The sequence below is a fragment of the Panthera tigris genome, chromosome F3, assembly GCF_018350195.1.
Source record: "Panthera tigris isolate Pti1 chromosome F3, P.tigris_Pti1_mat1.1, whole genome shotgun sequence".
NCBI lineage: Eukaryota > Metazoa > Chordata > Mammalia > Carnivora > Felidae > Panthera > Panthera tigris.
The window spans coordinates 12356456-12377213 of record NC_056678.1 but is presented as its reverse complement, the minus strand read 5'-3'; the positions used below and the strand labels follow the sequence as shown (position 1 = coordinate 12377213).

The 20758-nt window shown below is 40.3% G+C and overlaps 1 protein-coding gene across 3 annotated transcripts in view; it reads right to left on the bottom strand.

The window, feature by feature from the left end:
- BLZF1 (basic leucine zipper nuclear factor 1) overlaps positions 1 to 20758 on the bottom strand; it is a 29762-nt gene that overhangs the window by 1934 nt on the left and 7070 nt on the right. For 2 of the 3 annotated variants that reach the window (XM_007077010.3, XM_042976668.1), the window contains exons 3-6: positions 16273 to 16712; positions 13677 to 13876; positions 11170 to 11298; positions 7799 to 8018 (exon numbers count right to left, since the gene is read on the bottom strand). In XM_007077010.3, the coding sequence (XP_007077072.1) occupies positions 7799 to 8018; positions 11170 to 11298; positions 13677 to 13876; positions 16273 to 16712 (989 nt within the window). Of the gene's footprint in view, positions 1 to 7798; positions 8019 to 11169; positions 11299 to 13676; positions 13877 to 16272; positions 16713 to 17853; positions 18088 to 20758 lie in introns of all 3 variants that reach the window. The other variant, XM_042976669.1, reaches the window with a different exon arrangement.

Below are 20758 nucleotides of genomic sequence, written 5' to 3'. Positions count from 1 at the left end.
CACAACAGGAGGAACCTTTGGGTTGAATACAATTCTCCAGTGAAGGGCAAGGATAACACGCTTAGTTCATAGCTCCTGTTTGTCACGCTTACATGCGCCCAGCCATATTCACAGGAGGAGGATGGGTCGTGGTGCAAACGAGGTAGGCACTGCAGTTGGAAAGGAACTGGGAAAAGCAGCAGGGGAAAGAATGTTCTTGCTTTCTTGTGCAAGCCTGTGCCTTATGTAAGGAGCTTCCAGATGTGGTTGGATGTGCCTGTCTCTCTCTCAAGTTGTCCAGCAGGTTTTTTTCATTCTAAGTTACCAACATACCCAAAGGACTAGAGCTAATTTAAGAATGTCCTGGCACCATTTAAGGGCCACTGTTCTATTTTGGGACCTTTACTTTTCAACTAGATTGCTGCTTTTTCCACTGAGTTTTTGAGATCCTATTTTTGTAAAATTTGGTTGGGTGCTACAGGACAAGTAAAGACGAAGGGCTTAACGAAAACTTGCTCATAAATTTAGAAGGGAAAATAAGAAAAGTACTGAGATACTCTGTTATTACATTCTGTCTATAGAGAGAGAAACCACATACCAAAGGAGTTCGGTAGAAGGAGACTGAGATACCAGTACAGATAGGTTTCTGGATTTTAGCCTGAAGGTGACGGGGAAGGATTTTAAGCAGGATACCTTTCAGACAAACATGTTATATACTCAGTTGGAAGAGACGGGAAAGGGTAGGCATTAAAAGCAGACGTGGGAAGAACAAAGAAAGGGAGTTTACTACAGTAAGCTAGCTAAGAAATGATGACCTTGAAGCAAAGGGGCTGAAAGGTTCAAGAGACCCTAAGAAAGGAGGACTGTTAGGTATGTTAACTAAGAGAACGTGGTGGATAAGAGATTGGGAAAAGGGGATCTAGAACATGCCTGCAGGATACCTAAAATCGTATAGTAAAACAGAACGGTCAGAGAAGAGAAAAGCCGGGAAGGTGTGCAGTTATGTAAGCCAAGGGAAGTGCGTGTTTCAAGGAAGTTGTCAGTTATACCACATACTACCGGCAGCAACTGAATAGGCAGTGACACAGCTTCCCAACAAGGAGAAGAGAAAGGATAAAGATGATGAATTTAGGGGCACCCGGGTGGCTCAGTCAGTTAAGCATCTGACTCTCGATTTTGGCTCAGGTCATGATCTCACGGTTTCGTGAGTTTGAGCCCCACACGGGGCTCTCTGCACAGGCAGCACAGAGCCTGCTTGGAATTCTCTCTCTCCTCCTCTCTCTGCCCCTTCCCCACTCACGCTGTCTCTGTCTCTCTCTCAAAAAAAAAAAAAAGATGATGAATTTAGTTTTGGGTATGGATGCATTCTGTAAACAGCTGAGCACCTACTATGTGTACGGGATTGCTGTGTCAGATCTTGAGGAAACATAAGATACGGTCCTCACCCTCACGGAGCTTGCAGTTAGGGAGAGAGGGGGCGAATCAAACAACTGCAACCGAACACGGCAAAGAGCTATCACAGACGAATGCACAAAACCCAGTGGAAGCCTGGGGGAAGGTCCATCCGAGTTTGCCAGGGAGATTCGGGGAGGGCTGATTCTTAAAGGTGGAGAGGTGCTGCGAGGACAGTCCAGGCAGAACGTATACACAGAGGCTTGCAGTACAATGGCATGTCTGTGCAATGAGACGTGGTTGAGGCTGCTAGGATTTGAAGGGCACAGTGTAGGGACACCTGGCTAATAATCCTTGAGAAGAGATGGAATAAAGATTTTGAAAAGCCTTCTATATAATATGGAAGAATTGAGACTCAATAATGAGGGAGACTGGGAGCTGCGTGAACAGGAATACCAACACAAGTGGATTGACTTTTTCCTTTTTTGTTGGACCGGCATTTAAAAAATAACTCTCTGTAGAGAGAGACTCTAATTGCAGTAGAGGATGGCCTGGAGGCAGGTAAAAAGCGAGGGCTATTGGTAAAAAGGCTACTGCAATGATTGAGGCTGGAGGATAGGTGTTTGAACCTGAAGAGGGGACAAAATAGAAGGAACTGATAGGATTTGTAAAACCAACAGGATTAGGGGGATGAAGAAAGTAAAAAAAAAATGGTACCATTTACTGAGAAATTACTATATTTTGGAATCTTCTATGAGCTTTATATGCCTTATTTTATGAAATACTTAAAACATCTATATAGAGGTATAGTTCACTAAGAGGGAGTACAGGGGGAAGTGGGTTCTTTTTCTTTTTGGGGGGAGGGGGAAATGCAAATGCAAAAGCAAGGAGAAAAGACCAGTTGTCCTATCTTCAGCTGTCTTTGACATGCACATATGGAGGTGGCAAGCTGGACAGGTCTCTTGAACCCAGAAACAAATATCTCCGTCGAAGTCCCAAGCACGGAGCTATGGGAACAGGATAGTCCCTGCAGAATACAGAAAGTCTGTTATGAGAGGAAAGGCTCAAGAGTGGGCACGGGAGGAGGATGCCTCACATCCTTGCAAAAGACTGAAAAAGAATGGTCACGGAGTAGTGAGGAGTCAGAAGTATATGGTGTTTCAGAAACTAAGGGAGTTTGAAAAGCATGGGGAACAGACTCCTATGGAACATCAACATTTAAAGGAGGAAAAAAGGTGATGAGGAGGTGTCCTGAGAGGGAGTATGGGGGCCAAGAATGAGTGAGGTCAGAGAAGTCGAGAGGATATCAAGGAAGGAGCGCTGGCACATGAACTAGGGTAATAAAGTGAGGAGGAGTTAAGATGGCAGAGGAGTAGGGGGACCCCAAGCTTGCCTCGTCCCTTGAACACAGCTAGATAAATATCAAATCATTCTGGACACCCAAGAGGACGTGAGGACCGAGAGAACAAAACTGCAAGTCTGCAAGTAGAATCCTGGAAGGTAGGAACCACAGAGAGTTGATTTGGGGGAGGTAAGAACTGCGTGCTGTGGAGGGGAGGGAGCCCTGCTTATGGAGACGCAAGGTATTCTAAGCAGCAGAGTACAAAATCTGATGTTTTACAAGTCCGCCCCCGCTGGGGTGGTGCTTGGCTTAGGGGTGACCCCGCAGGGATGGAGGGTGGAGACCTGGGACCGGACAGCATGGTCTGAGGATCCCTTGGGTCGCACGGGGAGAAACGGTTCCCCCGTTTTTGGGCGTGGTGGCAAGGCCTCTTGGGGACAGAAGGACAGGTGGTGCCGGTGTGCTGTACTGTTCCCAGGCATAGGACTGGGGGTGCCGGCTGAGGGCAGCGAGCCTCCGAGCCACCGTGTGGCTGCGCGACTGCTTCCCCGGCACGGGCCGGAAATGGCAAAAGCTACGCAAGACCCTCTCCCGGAAGTTCAGCACACGCCATCCTGCGTGAGTCCCTAAAATCTGGGGTTTAGAAACCCAGCTGGGTGCCTGAGATAAAGCAGCTGGACACAGGCAGGGTGAAGGTAGGAATCTGACGGAATCCTGGGACACGAGAGTGGGGACTGTTCGCTCTTCTGTGAGGGGGGCTTCTGAAGAGTGGCAGGCACGAGTTCTCCGCTCGGGGGATGAGAGAACAGGGCGACACCATTTGCCACCTGCCCGTCAGCACCCATCCACCTCAGTGAGCTGAACAGTGCCGCCAAGAGGAGACTGGAGGGGCCTAACGCCGAGACCCCCCCACCTGCACTGACGCGTCTCTAGAGGGCAAGTTGGCCTGAAAAAATCAGTGGGGAAGGCCCTCTCCCCAGAAGACCAGCACAAACCCCGTGCACGCACCGAGTCTACGGATCACAGAGTGCTGCAAAGCTTCAGATCTAGGGGAAATAGGCTCTAGTTTCCTTTCTTTTGATCTTTAAAATGTTTATTTATTTACATATATTTTACTTTTATTTTTTGGATCTGGCTTCTTTTAACAAAGAGTACAAAACACACATAGCTGTAGCCTTTTTTTTTTTTTTTTTTCTGGACAAACTTCCAAACTCCTTCTGTGAGGCTAGCATTACCTTGATTCCAAAACTAGACGAAGACCCCACTAAAAAGAATTATAGGCCAATATCCCTGATAAACATGGATGCAAAAATTTTCAACAAGATATCAGCAAACTGAACCCAGTAATGCACTAAAAGAACTATTCACCATGATCAAGAGGCATTTGTTCCTGGGCTGCAGGGATGGTTCAGTATTTGCAAATCAATCAACATATATACCAAATTAATAAAAGAAAAAATAAGAACCATATGATCCTCTCAATAGATGCAGAAAGAGCATCTGATAAAATATAACATCCATTCTACCTCAACATCACAAAGGCCATATACGAAAGACTCACAGCTAATATCATCCTCAAAGGGGAAAAACTGAGAGCTTTCCTCTACAATCAGGAACAAGACAGGGATGTCCTCTCACCATTACTTTTTAACACAGTACTGGAAGTCTTAGCCTCAGCTCTCAGACAACAACAACAACAAAATAAAAGGCATTCAAAGAAGAAGTAAAACTTTCATTATTTGCAGACGACATGATACTCTATGCAGAAAACCTGAAAGACTCCACCAAAAAATTGTTAGAACTAATACATGAATTCAGTAAAGTTTCAGGATGTAAAATCAAGGCACAGAAATCAGCGGCATTTTTATACACCAATAATGAAGCAGCAGAAAAAGAAATCAAGAAATCGATCCCAACTACAATGGCACCAAACACTGTAAGATACATAGGAATAAACCTAACCAAAGAACTAAAGGATCTGTACTCTGAAAACTAGAAAATTTATGAAGGAAACTGAAGAGGGCACAAAGAAATGGAAAAAACATTCCATGCTCATGGATTGGAAGAACAAATATTGTTAAAATGTCTCTACTACTCAAACCAATCCACACATTTAATGCAATCCCTATCAAAATACCACTCGCATTTTTCGCAGAGCTAGAGCTAGAACAATCCTAAAATTTGCCTGGAAACACAAAAGACCCCGAATAGCCAAAGCAGTCCTGAAAAAGAAAAGCAAAGCTGGAAGCATCATGATTCTAGAGTTTAAACTTATCTATAAAGCTGCAGTCATCAAGACAGTATGGTACTGGCACAAAAACAGACATAGAGGTTAATGGAACAGAACAGAAAACCCACAAATAGACCCACAACTATATGGTCAAGTAATCCTCAACAAAGTAGGAAAGAATACCCAAAGGAAAGAAAGACAGTCTCTTCCACAAATGGCGTTAGGAAAACTGGACGGTGACATACAGAAGAATGAAACTGGACCACTTTTTTTTTACACCATATGCAAAAATAAATTTAAAATGGATGAAACACCTAAATGTGAGACAGGAAACCATCAAAATCTTAGAGGAGAACACGGGCAGCAACCTCTTTGACCTTGGCTGCAGCAACTTCTTATTAGACTATTTGCTGGAGGTAAGAGAAACAAAAGCAAATGTGAACTATTGTGGGACTTTATCAAGATAAAAAGCTTCTGCACAGCGAAGGAAACAATTGACAAGAGTAAAAGGCAGCCTATGGAATGGGAGAAGATATTTGCAGATGACATATTGGATAAAGGGTTAGTATCCAAAACCTATAAAGAACTTATCAAACTCAACACCAAGAAAATAAATAATCCAGTGAAGAAATGGGCAGAAGACATGAACATTTTTACAAAGACATCCAGATGACTAACAGACACATGAAAAGATGCCCAACATCACTCATCATTAAGGAAACACAAATCAAAACCACAATGAGATACCACCTCACACCTGTCAGAATGGCTAAAATTAACAACCCAAGAAACAACAGGTATTGGTGAGGATGTGGGGAAAGAGGAGCCCTCCTGCACTTCTGGTGGGAATGCAAACTGGTGCACACACTCTGGGAAACAGTATGGAGGGTCCTTAACAAGTTAGAGATACAACTACCCTATGACCCAGCAACTGTACTACTAGGCATTTACCCCAAGGATACAAAAAAATGCTGATTTGAAGGGGTACATGCACCCCAATGTTTACAGCAGCATTAAAAACACTAGTCAAACCATGGAAAGGACCCAAATGTCCAATGAATGATGAATGGATAGAGAAGATGTGTATACACACACACACACACACACACACACACTGGAATGTTACTTAGCCATCAAAAAGAATGAAATTTTGCCATTTGGAATGATGTGGATAGAACTAGAATGTATTTGGATAAGCAGAATGTCAGTCAGAGGAAGATGAATACCATATGATTTCACTCAGTGGAATTTATGAAACAAAACAGATGAACATATGGGAGGGGGAAAAAAGAGAGAGGAAAACCAACCATAAGAGACTCTTAACTATAGACACAATCTGAGGGCTGATGGAGGGAGGTGGGTGGGGGATGGGCTAGATGGATAGTGGGTAGGTACTAAGGAGGGCACTTGTTACGGTGAGCACTTGGGTGTTGTATGTGAATGATGAATCCCTGAATTCTACTCCTGAAGCCAGTATTGCACTGTATGTTAACTAACTAGAATTTAGATAAAAATCTGAAAAAAAAAATATGGTAAAAAAGCATTTAAATGTGATGACCTTTATATGAGCACGTTTTGAGAAGAGCAGAGCTAGAAGGCTACTGGGATTAGCATGGCAGGAACTGAGGAATGGATGGTACATGCATACAAACAAGTATGGACCGTTTGTCCAACGTTCTCGCTTGTAAAGGTGATAAGGCCACATCAGAGAACTTAAGATAGAGAGATTTTTCTTTTTTAGGCTTCTAGGTATCATGTGAGACCTTGAAGGAATTTTCTGCCTGTGCCTTCTTTTTTTTGTGAACTAAGAACCAAAGTCATCTACTGAATGTGAGGCTATAATCTGACAGGTACAGAAACAAGGCAAGTGCCAAACTGACAAAGGACTGACATTTTCGGGGTACCTGAGGGATGATAAGGGAGAAAGATACTTAAAATTGAAATATAGGCAAGTTATGGAAGGAAAAGAAGCCAGGGGAGTGAGCTGATGAGATGAAATAAAAAAACGTAGGGATCGAGGGAATAAAAATTATGTGATCGAGGAACCGGGGCAATTAAAGCAATCAGGGCTTGGAAAGAAGAGTTGAGATCACAGGTCATGGAGAGAGGTGTTGAGTTGATTTTAAAAGTGGACCATTCTGGTTAAGGACAAGGCCTGCGATAGGGACACAGGAGTAAGATATTGAAATGCAATAGAGGTGACTTTGGTTAGGACAGAACTGTGAGACCACAGTATTTAACAGCTTATCTGCATGAACCCTGAATTTACCCAGGCCTGTAGGTACCGGGTCTACACTATTTGATTCCGCAGTATTTGCCACATTCATATCTATACATGGGAATGAAATAATTTCTGATGTCAGAAGTAATCTATTATCAGCTCATGATAATAGCTAAAAGATAGGCCCTTTCAAAACAATCACATTTTTCTCCTGAAGGACATAGTAATAATGTTTTTTTAATGTTTATTTTTGAGAGAGAGGCAGAGCGTGAGTGGGCAGGAGCAGAGAGAGAGGGAGACACAGAATCCGAAGCAGGCTCCAGGCTCCGAGCTGTCAGCACGGAGCCTGACGCGGGGCTCGAACCCACGAACCGCGAGATCATGACCTGAGCTGAAGTTGGACGCTTACCGACTGAGCCACCCAGGCGCCCCAAGAGTAATAATGTTTAAGAAATTAAAACACAAAGGAAGAAACAAGTTTTCCCAAGATCTCAAGCTCATTAGCATGAGAATCAGGTTTAGATCCCATAATTCCTAACTCCTAACCCCAAGCACTTTGTGTTATAACATATCACCTTTTGGTAAGGGGACAGTCTTAGAAGTTCCACAGTCACACAAGAGAGAAATATTTTACCGTTTCAGCCATTTTTTCTGCTGGGGTGCTGCAGAATTCAACTGGCGATGGAACCTTTTTTTGGCCGTTAGCACCGACATTTCCCAGAAGATGAGCATTGACCGCTTTTGCCAACTTGTGATTTGTTAACGCTAGTTCTGCCGTGGTGTGAGGTTGCGTACTTGGGTAGTAGGTTTGCTCTCTTCCCCACTGCAAAGAGACTAAGAGCTCCTCCAAGAGTCTGCATAGAACACAGAGGAACACTGAATATTAATAAGAGGATAAAACATAAAAATCAAGAATACTAAAGAAATGGGAAACATTCTTCTGGGATCAGGTAAGTATCTTTCTCGCATATCTTTTTCTCAGAGTTCAATAAATTGGAAATTCTGGTTAAAATCAGACTATAGAAAGCATTTATAGATTTATTAATGCCATTATCTGGAAGTCATCAACAAGCAGAACTTTTTTTTTAGTTCTCATATTTTAGTACAGGGACAATAAACTGGTATACTCATCTAGTGGTACAGAACTACTGATCTGATTTGTGTATCTATTATTTCCTTTTTCATGAGTTACATTAATTGATTTTTGAAGGATAAGCCAACTTACAATTCCTAGGATGAAATGTACTTGGCCACGATGTAGAAACCTTTTTACATATTGTAGGATTTGATTCACTAAAATTCTGGTTAGGACTTTTGCATCTATGTTCATTGGAGATACCGGTCTGTAGTTTTCTTGTAATACCTCTGATTTTGGTATCAAGGTAATGCTGGCCTCATAAAGTGAGTTGGAAAGTGTTCCCTTCTGTTTTCCAGAAGAGTCTGTGTAAATTTGGCTTTCTTTCTTTCTTAGTTGTTTGCTGGTATTTACCAGTAAAGCTATGTAGGCCTGGAATTTCCTTTATTAGAAGGTTTTTAACTGAAAATTCAATTGCTTTAATAGGTTAGGGCTATTCAGGTGACTTGTTCTTGAGTACCCTTTGGTAGTTTTGTGTCTTTTAAGGACTTTGTCCATTTCATTTAAGTTGTTGAATTTATTGGCATATAGTTGTTCATAACATCCCCACATCATCTTTTTTATGTCTATAGAATCTAGGTAATGTATGCCCTTCCTAATTCCTGACACTGGCAATATGTTTTTCTTTTTTTTCCCTGATTATACTGCCTAGAGGTTTCTTCGATTTATCTCATCAAAGAACTAGAATTGGCTATTTCATTTATCTCTGCTCTCATTCTTATTATTTTCTTCCTTCTGCTTAATTTGCTCTTTGTGTTTTGAGAGCACAAGCAGGGGAAGGGCAGAGAGAGAGGGAAACACAGAATCTAAAGCAGGCTTCAGGCTCTGGGTTGTCAGCACAGAGCCGGATGTGGGCTCGAACTCACGAACAATGAAATCATGACCTGAGTCGAAGTTTGATGCTTAACTGACTGAGCCACCCAGGTGCCCCCTGCTCTTTGTGTTTCTTAAAGAGTAGGCTTAAATTACTGTCAGGACCTTTCTTCTTTTCTAAAATAAGTGTTTAAAGCTATGAATTTCCCTCTAAACACCGCTTTAGTTGCCTCCCACAAAATCTGATATTTTGATATATGGTTTACCCTCGAACAATGTGAGTTTGAACTGTGGAGGTCTACTTATGTGCTGGTTTTTTTTTTTTCAGTAAATATAGTATAGTACTGTAGATGTATTTTGTCTTCCTTATAATTTTAGTAATAGTTTCTTTTCTTTAGCTTATTTTATTATAAGAATATATTGGGGCGCCTGGGTGGCTCAGTCGGTTAAGCGTCCGACTTCAGCTCAGGTCACGATCTCGCGGTCCGTGAGTTCAAGCCCTGCGTCGGGCTCTGGGCTGATGGCTCAGAGCCTGGAGCCTGCTTCCGATTCTGTGACTCCCTCTCTCTCTGCCCCTCCCCTGTTCATGCTCTGTCTCTCTGTCTCAAAAATAAATAAACGTTAAAAAAAAAAAAATTAAAAAACAAAAAAAAAAGCATATAGTGTATACTACATATGATATACAAAATATGTGTTAATCAACAATTTATGTTATTGGTAAGGCTTCTGGTTGAGAGTAGGCTATAAGTAGTTAAATTTTTGAGGAGTCAAAAGTTACACATGGATTTTCAACTGCATGGGGGTGGGGGTCAGTCTCCTTCTCCTCATGTTGTTCAAGCGTCATATGTATTGTTTTCATTCTCATAATTTCCCCTGTGAGTTCTTCTTTGACCCTTACTGATTTGATTTGTAATAAATCAACGATAGTCCTTGACTTATGATGGTTTGATGATTTTTTTGACTATATGATGGTGCAAAAGCAGTAACATTTAATTAAAACTATACTTTGAATTTTGAATTTTTATCTATTCCTGGTCTAGCAGTAGGCAGCACCATACTTTCTCATTTACTGGGCAGCAGAAGTGAGCCACAGCTCCCAGCAAGGTACGTGATCGGGAGGTAAACAACGAATACACTTACAAAATTCTGTACCTGAACAAGCATTCTGTTTTTTGCTCTCAGTGTAGTGTTCAAATCCCGAGACAGTCAACACCTTATAACAAAATGGGCTTTGTATTAGGTAATTTTGCCCAACTATAGGCTAATATACATGTTCAGCATGTTTAAGGTAGGCTAGGCTAAGTCATGATGTTCAGTAGGTTAGGTGTATTACATTAATTTTCGACACATGGTATTTTCACCTTGGATGACTTTACTGGGACATAACCCCACTGTAAGTCCAGGAAGATGTGTGTATAGAAGTACAAAGTACTTTTAAGAAAGACCATCAATTTTGATAGTTCTGGAGCATATGGTCATGAAAGTAAACTCTAATGCTAAAGAACAGTCCTCAAAAAGACCTCCCAAAGGAGAGACAGGTGCACTTTTTGGCCACTACCAAAAAGTATACAGAAGTGCTACAACTATAAACAAAAACCACTTTGAAAACCAAAGATCAAAAAAATGGTTAGAGAGGGAGGGAGCCAAAACATAAGAGACTCCTAAAAACTGAGAACAAACAGGCTTGATGGGGGGTGGGAGGGAGGGGTGGGTGGTGATGGGTATTGAGGAGGGCACCTGTTGGGAAGAGCACTGGGTGTTGTATGGAAACCAATTTGACAATAAATTTCATAATAAAAAATAAAAATAAAAATAAATAAATAAAACCAAAGATCACTTCTATTATAGCTAGAATTATATATAAGAACGTAATTAAGAATGTAAGACGCACATGGTCTTATTTTTTTAGTCTTTCTCCCTTCTGGGCATCTATTTAAAAATGCTCCTCAAAGTATACGGTCAATAAGTTACTGCATGTAGAAATACTAAAGAACTATCACAGTAACAAAAATCGCAAGAGAAGGAAGAAGAGTTGAGAGTGGAAACAAGTGCCGTACTTCTGGGTAGCTATCATTTCCTGACGAAACTGTTCCCGTTCACTCAGGAGATCTTGAATGGCACTCTGTGCATCACGGTTTTGACGCTGTAAGCCTGCCCTGGAGTTGGTTAATTCATCTGCCATAACCCTGGAAAAGATGAAAATGTCACGTGTAAATTCCCTGATAATAAATTCTCCGGCTGTAAAGAAGTGAATGTGCTACCTTTGTAACTCATTTTCAAAAGCTTACAAAGATTTCACACGGTCAAGTTACTTCTCAGTTTTAAAGCATTTAAAAATATATATAATCTTAGAACTCATCAAAGGGATTTAAAAAATACGTGTCTACAAAATGACAAAAGAAAAGTTATTTAACTTTCCTTTAGAGAGACTTTTGGAATGTACCTCAATCTTATTCCAGATAAACCAAATTAAAAATAATAATAATTACATGTTTTTAAATACAGAAAATTTTAGAGGAAAACAAAAATGAGTTCCTATCACTCAGTTACCTCATTGTCTTTAGAAAAATATTAAAATAAGATACAAAAGGCTTTTATACAAGGGAAAACTAAGTCTTTCCTCCTGTCCAACATCCCCACCCTTCTTTTATAACCGATAAAGTTTCTTATATATTTCTCCAGAAAAAAAAAATGTATGTATATGGCAACATAAAAGAATATGTTGAAAAATAAATACATCCACTTATTTACAAAAAAGGGGATTATTTAATACAAACTTTTCTATGCCTTTTTTTTTTAAACCTTATAATTTATCTTGGTGATTTTTTTTCACATTAGTGCATATAGTGCATATCGCTTTCCCTTTTTCAAAAACAACAGTTTCATGGTTTCTTCTGATTGGATGTACCAAAATTTATTTAACCAGTTCTCTATGAATGGAATTGAAGCAAAATTTTAAAGTATGCTTGCTCATTTGGCTAAAAAAACTTTTTTTTTTTTAATTTTTTTCATCTTTATTTATTTTTGAGAGAAAGACAGTGTGAGCAGGGGAGGAGCAGAGAGAGAGGGAGACACAGAATCCGAAGCAGGCTGCAGGCCCCGAGCTGTCAGCACAGAACCCGACGCAGGGCTCGAACTCACGAACCGTGAGATCATGATCTGAGCCGAAGTCGGACGCTTAACCGACTGAGCCACCCGGGTGCCGTGCGTTCGGTTAAAAAAATCTTAAACCTAAAATTAAAGTCTCGGACCATAGTGACTACCGACCAAAGATTAAATCAGTTAAATGTCAGTGAAGTCGAGTTTCAGTTTTATTGCCCTTCGAATGTTACTATCAGCATTGATAAGGATGTCAAGAAAGCTGCGTATGGCAACAATCTGTATGACACACGCATGATTTGCCTCTTCACGTGTTCAGTCAGAATGAACTTGCACTCTAAGTCAATAAGCAGTACATCCATTTCTCCACACACCATCCTACGTGAGCACAATTAGGAAACAAATTAAGGACTTTAAGAGCGTTGTCCATTACTGAAAAGTATCACAGATATTAAGACCTGAAGAAACACCTCCCCGCAAATTTCTTCATCACAGCCAGCGACTCTTACAGTACAGCCTCGAGACGTCCGGTGTCATGCGGGGAAATCTCGAGATGAGTGAATTTATTAAACATGTGACGTGTGAGGCACGTGGGTAACACCCCACACCCTGGGCTCCAGTCACCGGGAGCTGGGAGGAGGGGCTTGAACAGACAAAGAATCACAACAGATAACGGAGTGTCCCAACTGTCTGTGGGCCTGGGCCAGGGCCCTGGGGGTTTCGCCTCTGCCGAAGAGTGGCCTCATTCGGCATGCCGTACGGATGATTTCGTTTGTGCACGGCGAGAAGAAGACTGGGAAGCTCTCTTACATAATTAACATAGTTAAAAGAGCTACGAGAACACAGCATGGAAGAGAAATAATATTGGAGTTTTCCCGATAGGAGGTGGGAAGAAGCAGTATTGGCTTTTCGTGTGATTTTATTGATAAGACATCTGAGTTTCCAGTTTTGTCTTGGTTCTTAAATACCGTATCAGGAATGATTTCCCCTATAGATGAGTTACCTAGAATTCTGGAACGAGGGAGAATCCTGATACCACTTTTCCACGTAGGGAGACTGACCTCCCAGAGGAAGAAGACTCCATCTCTTTAAATATATGCAGTATTTGGGGCACCTGGGTGGCTCAGTCGGTTGAGTGTCCGACTTCGGCTCAGGTCATGATCTCGCGGTCCGTGAGTTTGAGCCCCGCATCGGGCTCTGTGCTGGCAGCTCAGAGCCTGGAGCCTGCTTTCGATTCTGTGTCTCCCTCTCGCTCTACCCCTCCCCTGCTCATGCTCTGTCTCTCTCTCTGTCAAAAATAAGTAAACATTAAAAAAATAAAAAAAAAAAAATAAATAAATATAAGCAGTATTTTGACAGTCTGAGTCAGAAATTCTCACACTCGAACCGACTTTCTTGGGTCATAGGCGAAAAATCTGACGGAGCCCAAACCAGGAAATGAAATACTACTTAAAACAGAAAATACCTGCTCGCAAGGAATTTACTTCGCCATACATCACACTGTATTGACATACGTTCTAATTGTTCAGAAAGTTGAGCTGTGTTTTGACCTAGGGCTTCGTTTTCTAAAATAAGCTGATTTTTCTCACGGGCTAGACGTTCAAAGTGATACTGAAGATCATCCCCGACAGAAGCCACTAGCAGCTTTTTTAACTCACGATTGACCTAGAAGAAAACATGACCGTTACAATAAGCTCAAAGTAATGTCCCTGACTTCAATGTGGCAAAAGCGAAAAAGAGAAGCCAGGTTTCACGTACTTGGACCTCCATTACTTAAAGTGTATATCAAAAAGCAACTATTAAATATTGGAGTTTTGTAATCCATACAAACCATATCTACCGCTATGTATTTGTATCTACGGTCCACGTGATTATAAACTAAGCCTTTTCTAATAAGGGTACCAATCATTATCATAAAAATTATACAGTGTTTCCAGTTAACATTTAAAGGCAAATATTAGAAAACTAAACCAATGAATTTTGCCAAAAAATGACATAAAGTGTTTTATTTTTTTAATCTTTCTCAGCATTTAGAAATTAATTCCTTCGTGTCATAGGATTTGTAAGAATTTAAGCAAAGAGAGCAATTCAGAATATTTATAAGCATGTTCTTTACTTTATCTAAAATGTGAAAATTAAAACGTAAATATCCAGTAGTAGGTATTGATATATAGTGCAGCAACGGAAGAACAGCATTGCTGTTAAAAATGCTATTGTATGATAGGAGACAAGATTCTAAGAGGTGAGTCCAGTTAGAGTGTCAGAGGTGCAGTAGTCCGGGTGAAAACTATTCTTGAGTATTCTAGTATCGCGTTATTGGAGAATATAGAAAAAGATCCTAAAATTTGTTCATCAGGAGGGAAAACAAGAGCCTACTGTCTGGCATAGGGGGTGAAAAGGAAGTAGTTCAGGATAAACCCAAAAAATCCAAAATGCAAGTGACTAGGTAAATAGAGATATTTTGACCGAGACAAGGAATCAAAGAGAAGTAGACATTTGGAATTGTCTGGCTGGTGGTCTTCATTTACTTGGGGGCTGGAGGAGGTGGGTGATGGAGAAATACAGACGATGTGTTTAGATACACATTTAAATGAATTTGTAAAGATACATGTGCACGTCAAACATAGTTATCTGATGAAATATTCGGCCGTTATGCATTTCATTACAGTTTTTTTTCATAATTGAATTTTCTTCTCTATCCCCGATTTTGAAGTGTCTGCCAGGTAGGAGGGTTATGACTTTTGGTTTCATGTAGAATTTATTTCCAGAAGTTGTGAGGAAGAAGCAGCGTGCATAGACAGGATTCCTACAACTCACAAGAGAACTATAGATGAATGTGGTTTAAACAAAGAATATTCAGAAAATCAAAGTTTTATTCTTTGCTGCCACCATTTGAAAATCCTGCCGAAGGCACAGCTGTGGTTTTTCTCCTTCACATCAGTCTTGCTTTAAGTAAGACTGAAATATATCAGGAAGCTGGGAGGGAAGGGTGCTAGATAACGGTAATCAGCTATTTTTGAAAAAGAGTAACGCAACAAAATTTCTTCTAATATTAACGTATGTGTAATTTGGAAGGCACTCTTGTGTTGCACCATCCATCATAGGTATGGGATATAGAAGAACAAACAAGTGATTAAAAACATGTTTACTTTATGTAACTTTCGGTTCCATTAAGTTAATCAAGGACAGTTGCTAAAAGGGGGACAGGATTTGTTGTTTTTCAATTTCGAATACATAAGTAAAAGAGTGTATTATAATGAAAAAAAAATTGATACTGTAATAGAATATTCTGTGACGCCGGAAAATATTAATAACCAAAAATGGGGGTTTTAAGGCAAATGTGAACTAACTCAATATGTATAACTGTGCATTTATATAGCTGGATGGTATAATTATGGTTGGTACTATTTTCATTTTTTTGTATTTTCGAAAATATTTACAATAAATATGTACTGCTTTTGTAATTAGAAATTAGGTATTTAAAAAATATTGAAGATCTATTTGGGTAAGAACCACCAACCATAGTGTCACTTATAGAGGCTAACGACATCCAGCCAAAAGATGAAGAGTCTAATCGAGAAACAGAGGGTGAGAGGTAAGGTGATGTAAAGGCTAATGAAACACAATCGAGCACTAATAGACGGTTTTCCGTTTACAATGCTTACCCCACCATTTCTTCAACCCAAGTATTATGTGTGCATAAAGAAAAATACTTGGAACTTATGGATTCTTAAAACAGAAATCGTTAACTAGTCCGTTTCGGAGTCTAACTCGGTCAGGTTTGGGTTTGGAATTTTGTAACTGTGACTTCCTTGACACCTTATAGGTGGTCCTGTCCAAAGCACCTCACACGTGCATCTTCAACCAGGTTTAGGGTAGAAGTTCGCAACACATACTCGTTCTACTAGACGTGCTGAGAAAGAGAAATTTAAGAGAAAACTCTTCAGAGAAATGACAAGCCAGAACAAATGGCATTCCAAGAGGAAGTACAGTTTTCTAGTACGCAAGCTTAGAAGGTCCAGGTGTAAAGAGCAGTGCTCGTTAAGTCTATTGGTTCTTACCTCGGTCTGTACTCTGAGCTGGTTTGAAAGACCTTCTTTGTCCTGTAATAACCTTCTTTCAGAGTTCTTGAGCTTCTCCAGTACATTCTTTACCTCTGACAGTTCCTTTCTGGGTTCTCCGACGCCCTCCGACTGACCAAGGAATTCTCCTCTGTGATGTCCCAGAGACTTAACCTTTGCATTTTTGTTGGGGATATCATGGGTTATAGCAGCTTTGGGAACTAATATTCTTACGGCTTCGACTTCCACTGCCTTTTCGGCGAGGATCTTCCCTAGCTGAAGAACTCCTGGGCTGTCTCCTGGAACGGCTTTCTTCCGTGGGTTCTGAAGGATGTGATGCTTCACGGGCTGGATTCCAGAGGTAACTTCAACAGCTCTAGGTGGCTCCTCGGTTTCCATTCCATCTCCTGCTCCTCGGACTGGGGCTGCAGTGAGGGTGACTATAAAAGGGAAAACAAAGCATAAGCTACTTGCTAAAAGGAAATGCGGCCCAAATGCCAAGACATGCTTTACCCGACATTCAGAATTACTGACGCTAAAAAGAACGCAAAAGATTCAGAGTAACCGCGAGGTTTCAGAAACCATCAGGTGTCAAATAAAAGATGAGGCAAGTCTTACGGGTTCACACTTTCCTTCAGTAAATGGTTTCTCTCTTGGTAGAAAATGCGAGAGAGTTGGAATCAGGGTATTTGGTTCGGACCTCTATTTCCTAGTGTGACCCTGGGTAAATAATTTAACCCTCCGTGAATCTCTATTTCATGTTTTGCAAAATGACGATAACAGCAACAATGCTACAGGGTTGTGGTAAGAAAGAATATGCTAAGGTCAAGCACCTGGCACACTGTAGGCCCTTGATAACGTCAGTTAACTATAAACGTAAATACAAGCTACAGGCGTGCATTCTTGGGCCGTCTACCTCAAAACATACTCATCTGCTTTGTGAACTCTTGGCAGAGAATGCTTCGCACAAGCTACCTAACTGGACTGCTCAATACTCTTTCCTCTAGGCCCCAACAGGCCCTTGTCCCTGCCGCTTCTTCTTCTCTTAAATGGCTTCTTTTGCCACTCACTGTGATTTGTGATTCTAACTTACCCATAAGAAGTTAGCTTTGACTCCACTCTTTGCATTAAAGCCTCCCAACTGTCCCAGCACACTCTCTGCATGCCTAAAGCACTTGCTGTGTCAAATATTCAGTTCAAAACTTAATCACGAACTTTAATGGTCATTTTATGGGTTTCGCACATGCTATTCGCACTTTCCCACTGAGTTTGATAAGCACACAAGGGCAGGCATCACGCCCTAAACGAATGGAAGAACGCGGTGTTAGAGAAATGACAGGAACTCTGCGATCAGCCAGATCTGGTTTTGAACCTTATTTCCATCATTACTCCCTGTGCTTTCATGGATAAAATCCTGCAGTTATTTGAGCCTCAGTTTTAACCTCCACAAGATGAATTTAATGACGTCTATATCCATATCTTGGGTCTTAAATGAGAAAATTTTAAGTAACAAATATCCAACACTTATAAAAGACTTACCACGTGCCAAATACTATTCTAAATACTTAACATATAACTCACCTTTGAGTAGGTATGATTAGTTCTATTTTATAGATGAAGAAAATGAGGCACAAAGTGGTCCAGGAACTTGCCCTGGTAAGTAAGCAGAAGAGGCAGAAGGAGGCAGCTGAGATGATACTTAAGCTACATGGAGTTCTTGAATTAGTACATCCGGGAACATCCCTTTGAGCTACACGTTAGACTTCTTGCCATTTTACAAGCCCAGCATACATTTGAGAAAGCGGAAGCCACAGCCTGTGCACAGTAATGATAATGAATTTTTATTCAATTTGTTATGTGCCAAGGATTCTTCTAAGTCCTTCAGATGCATTATGTCATTTAATCTTTACAACTATCTCATGAGGTAAGCATAACAGTACCCATTTTTTTTTTAGAAACACAGAGGCTTTGAAAAGTTAAATGGCTTGTCCGGATCATCGGTGTCAAACTGGGATTTGAGTCCAGATCTGACTCCAGAGCTAAGCTGTTAGTCGGTCTGGGAGGCCTTCTACAAACCAGAATTATTACCTCATCAATCTGAAGTATTATTGCCTCTGCTAATAAGCCTTTTCGTCAGGCCACAAAAGCCCAGGGAGTTTACCTAACAGTTACGGGGAAGCTTTCAGTAAAAAGCAGCGCTCCTCTGCATGAAACCCCTGCACGGCTTGCCATCACTCAGAATAAAGACCAAAGTCTCCGCTACGGCCTACAGGCCCTTCCATGATCTGCCTGTCTCCTGGGTCTCAACTTCGGCCATTTACTTCTTCAGACTCTGTGTTCCTGCCTGACTTGTTTTGTGTGGGTGTCTTAAAAACTCCTTCCTCTGCAGACACTTCTCTGCTCAGAATATTCTTCCCAACTTCCTATTCCCTTTAGTTAATTACTTCCCGTCCTTATAATTGCAGTTCAACCTTTTCTAAGGGAAGCCTGTCTCTAACCTTTCCAGATTAGGCTGGGTTCCATTTTTGTGCACCTGCAGCCAAGACTCTGCATTTCTCCTTTTCTCTATTTATCAAAATGGTAAATTGACAAATTGACTTTTTTTTTTTTTCCTCTCAGTGTCACTAGTTAGATAACGTCTGTGCCTTCCTCTAGGATAGAAGCCCCATGAGGGTAGGGACTCTGTGTCTCTTGTTTACTACATTTCCAGTAATGTGCCTCGCTCGAAGTATTCTTTAGCTGATAATAAATGAATGATAACAAGGGGAGGGGCAAAGGACAAGCATATATAACAATGGTTCTAATGACAAGCTTTGAGTCGGTCACAGGCAGCAAACATGCTGCTGATGCCTGATATTGACCAGATATCGTACGAGGTAGTGGGGACTACTGTGCTCAGGAAATTACTATCTAATTTAGGGCATGCATATAAAAAGAGAACATATATTACAGGGTAATATATAATCAGAGTGCAATCGGTGGTGCAAAAATAGTTCCACTGAAATCTTATTCCTATAGAAATGTTAACTAAGAACAATCATGGGCCGGTCTTTAGTGAATTCATTGTATTTTGACATTCATCCCTTCTAAGGCAAAGACAGGAAACAATTCCTAGTTAAAAAGAAAAAAAAAAAGGCCAAAGTATGTCCTCAGCCTCAATTACCTTTAGATATCAGTATCATGTCTTGATCAATTAAATCTTAATCTTTAATTGTTATTAAACGTTAAGCACATTTCGCTGTAACCCATGAAGTTAGGAAAACAATTTGATAAGAGCAATAGTAAGGTCTTATTAAAACTAAACCTTTCTTAAGAATTTCTGAAGTACAAAGCCATATTTAAAAAGGGATTACATAATATATACACATTCTATCGAGCAATGACTCATTACCATGAGTCCCAATTTCTCATCCTAGAAATGGAATTCTCCAGCAAAGAGCCGTAGGAAATGGTAAGCTTGTTCAGGATAATGTTAAACAAACAAACAAACAAACAAGAAACAATGAAAAAATTACCTATAAAGCTGTTTTACAGCAAGGGAAATACCTAACAAGAATGCTTTCCTTAGGTTTCTGTATTAGATTTCTATTTTTTAATGAGCGTGGTTTTCTTCTTCTTCATAAACTTTGTTAAATAGATACAGAAACTACAGAGTAGTTCAAATACAGTCATACACATATCTTCTGGTTTTTAACATTACATTATTAAAAGATATGAAGAAAAAATTACCTATATTCTCATCACCCTGAAATAATTTTTCATTACTTCAAATTCCTTCATCATTTTTATGATTGTAATCGTAATTAACTTTAGAAGCTTAATATATTTTCCTATCTTGCTACATTCTTCATACTTATCATTTTATGACTACATTATTCTTTCAAGTTAATATAGCATTATTTACTGAATTATTATTCTATTGTTGGATATTTGGACTTTTTCTAATTTTTCTCTATAGTAATGCTTTAGTGAATACTTTTATGCCTACAGATTTTTCTCAACTTCTCAATTATTTCTTTTGAATAAATTCCCAAGAATGGAATTAACGTGCCGGGAGAAGATCTGTATTGTCACACTGCTTTACCAAATAACTCTAGCAAAGTGTCAGGAGATCTATTCCTCACATTCTTATTTCGTTTTATTTATTTATTTTTTCATCCCCAACACCGATGATTTAATGCAACACTTAAATACGAATACACGTGATGTGTTTAGAACGGTGTTTGGCACAGTGAGCGCTCACTAAATGTTAGCTTCTGTTGCCTGTGTGGTTACTCTTTAAAAAACTAAGAATAAACTTTGGATCCTGATTCAGGGGGAGAAAGAAAGCTTAAGTCATGACATCAAATATAGTTCTAACTTTTATTTTCTTATGCTCAAGTCTTAGAAAAGTATATCGCTAGACTTTAGAACTGTTTTTATTTAACAGTTTGCGGGGGGCGGGGCGGGGTGGGGAGGTTCCTACAGACGTATCAATGTACTGGGA